Source organism: Fukomys damarensis, unplaced genomic scaffold (genome assembly GCF_012274545.1).
Source record: "Fukomys damarensis isolate Sample0158 unplaced genomic scaffold, DMR_v1.0_HiC HiC_scaffold_50168, whole genome shotgun sequence".
Taxonomy (NCBI): Eukaryota; Metazoa; Chordata; class Mammalia; order Rodentia; family Bathyergidae; genus Fukomys; species Fukomys damarensis.
Genome location: NW_022951080.1, coordinates 1 through 1,139, shown reverse-complemented (window position 1 = coordinate 1,139; position 1,139 = coordinate 1). Strand labels below are relative to the sequence as shown.

Here is a 1,139-nt window from a genome sequence, read left to right as displayed (position 1 = left end):
GCACTGGGCCAGGCTCACCTCTGCCAGCTGGAGCAGGCCATTGATGGGGGCGGAGATACAGCCCTCCCGCTCCACCTGCCACTGGGAACCCACGCATTTGTAGGTGATGGTCCCACCCACGGTGCTGTCAGGGCTCCGGGAGATGTCTGAGAACTGGCACAGCTTCTGGATGACCTTCCCGGGCTCCCCAACCCCGATGGCGGGGTCCCGGCACGTGATGTTGTACCCTGTGTTGGGAAATGGAAAGAAATACAAGGGACCGTTGAGAAGAGGGGTCAGGGCCAGGTGGTGGCGGGATCGAGGCTGAATTCCCATCTCTCAGTACCTTCCGTGACCTTGGGGGGGGTCTCCTGAGTTCTTATTGTTCCTGGCTTCCCAACAGCTCTCACTGTTTCCTGCTCAGAGCCGCTTCCACAGGCTGAGCCTGCTTTCCCCCACAGGACTTATTTCCTCCGTGCCTCACTCCCACCTCCAATCCTCGGAGAAGGGGTGGGCGAATGAGCCACAATTTAAAATGCGCTTACCGGGAACCAGAGAGAGCTTCATAGAAGAGCTGCGAACTGAACTGTTGGCGGCGTTGGTAAAGTGACAGAAGACATCCACGGTTTTTGGACACTGGGAAACCGAGTCTGCCGTGGAGCTGTATTTGTAGCACACTTGCTTTCCCTTCACTTCTTTGGCTGAAGACAGAGATACGGAGAAGACGTCACAACATGAGTGTCAGAAGCACAGGTATTGTTGGGATGATCTAACATGAAGAAGCCTGCCAGACTTTTCCTAGGAATGGATCACATAACATGTTCCACATATTTCTGTGGAAGAAAAAAAAAAAACAAACTTCTGGCAGCGTTCACAGCTCTCCACCTACTTAAAGCCCATCATGGCCTGTGCCTCACTCCATCCCAGCCTGCCTTCGCCATGTCGGTTTAGGATCCAGAGTCCTGCGGGATCTTTCTTCACCAATAGCCCATCGCTCCTGTAGAGGGCGCCCCTGCTCCTCTCTGTCCTTGCTTCCCCAGGGCTCAGCCATCTGAGAAGCTCTGCACATTTGTGGCCTTGACCTTGACCAGGGCTGCCCAGATGCTCGCATGTCCCACCGTCCCCTCTGTGTAGCTTCTCTCAATGCTCCAGGCTTTCCC

General features: G+C 55.1%; 1 protein-coding gene across 1 annotated transcript; it reads right to left on the bottom strand.

Annotated features, from left to right (window-relative positions):
- Positions 1 to 9: 9 nt before the first annotated feature.
- On the bottom strand, positions 10 to 818 carry LOC104858526 (adhesion G protein-coupled receptor F5-like; the record flags this gene model as incomplete). The annotated part of the gene is made up of 2 exons (XM_010618804.3): positions 525 to 818; positions 10 to 227 (listed from the first exon to the last, which is right to left on the bottom strand). Coding segments are annotated over exons 1-2 (240 nt in total), but the record flags the coding sequence as incomplete, so codon positions are not given.
- Between the last annotated feature and the right edge of the window lie 321 nt (positions 819 to 1,139).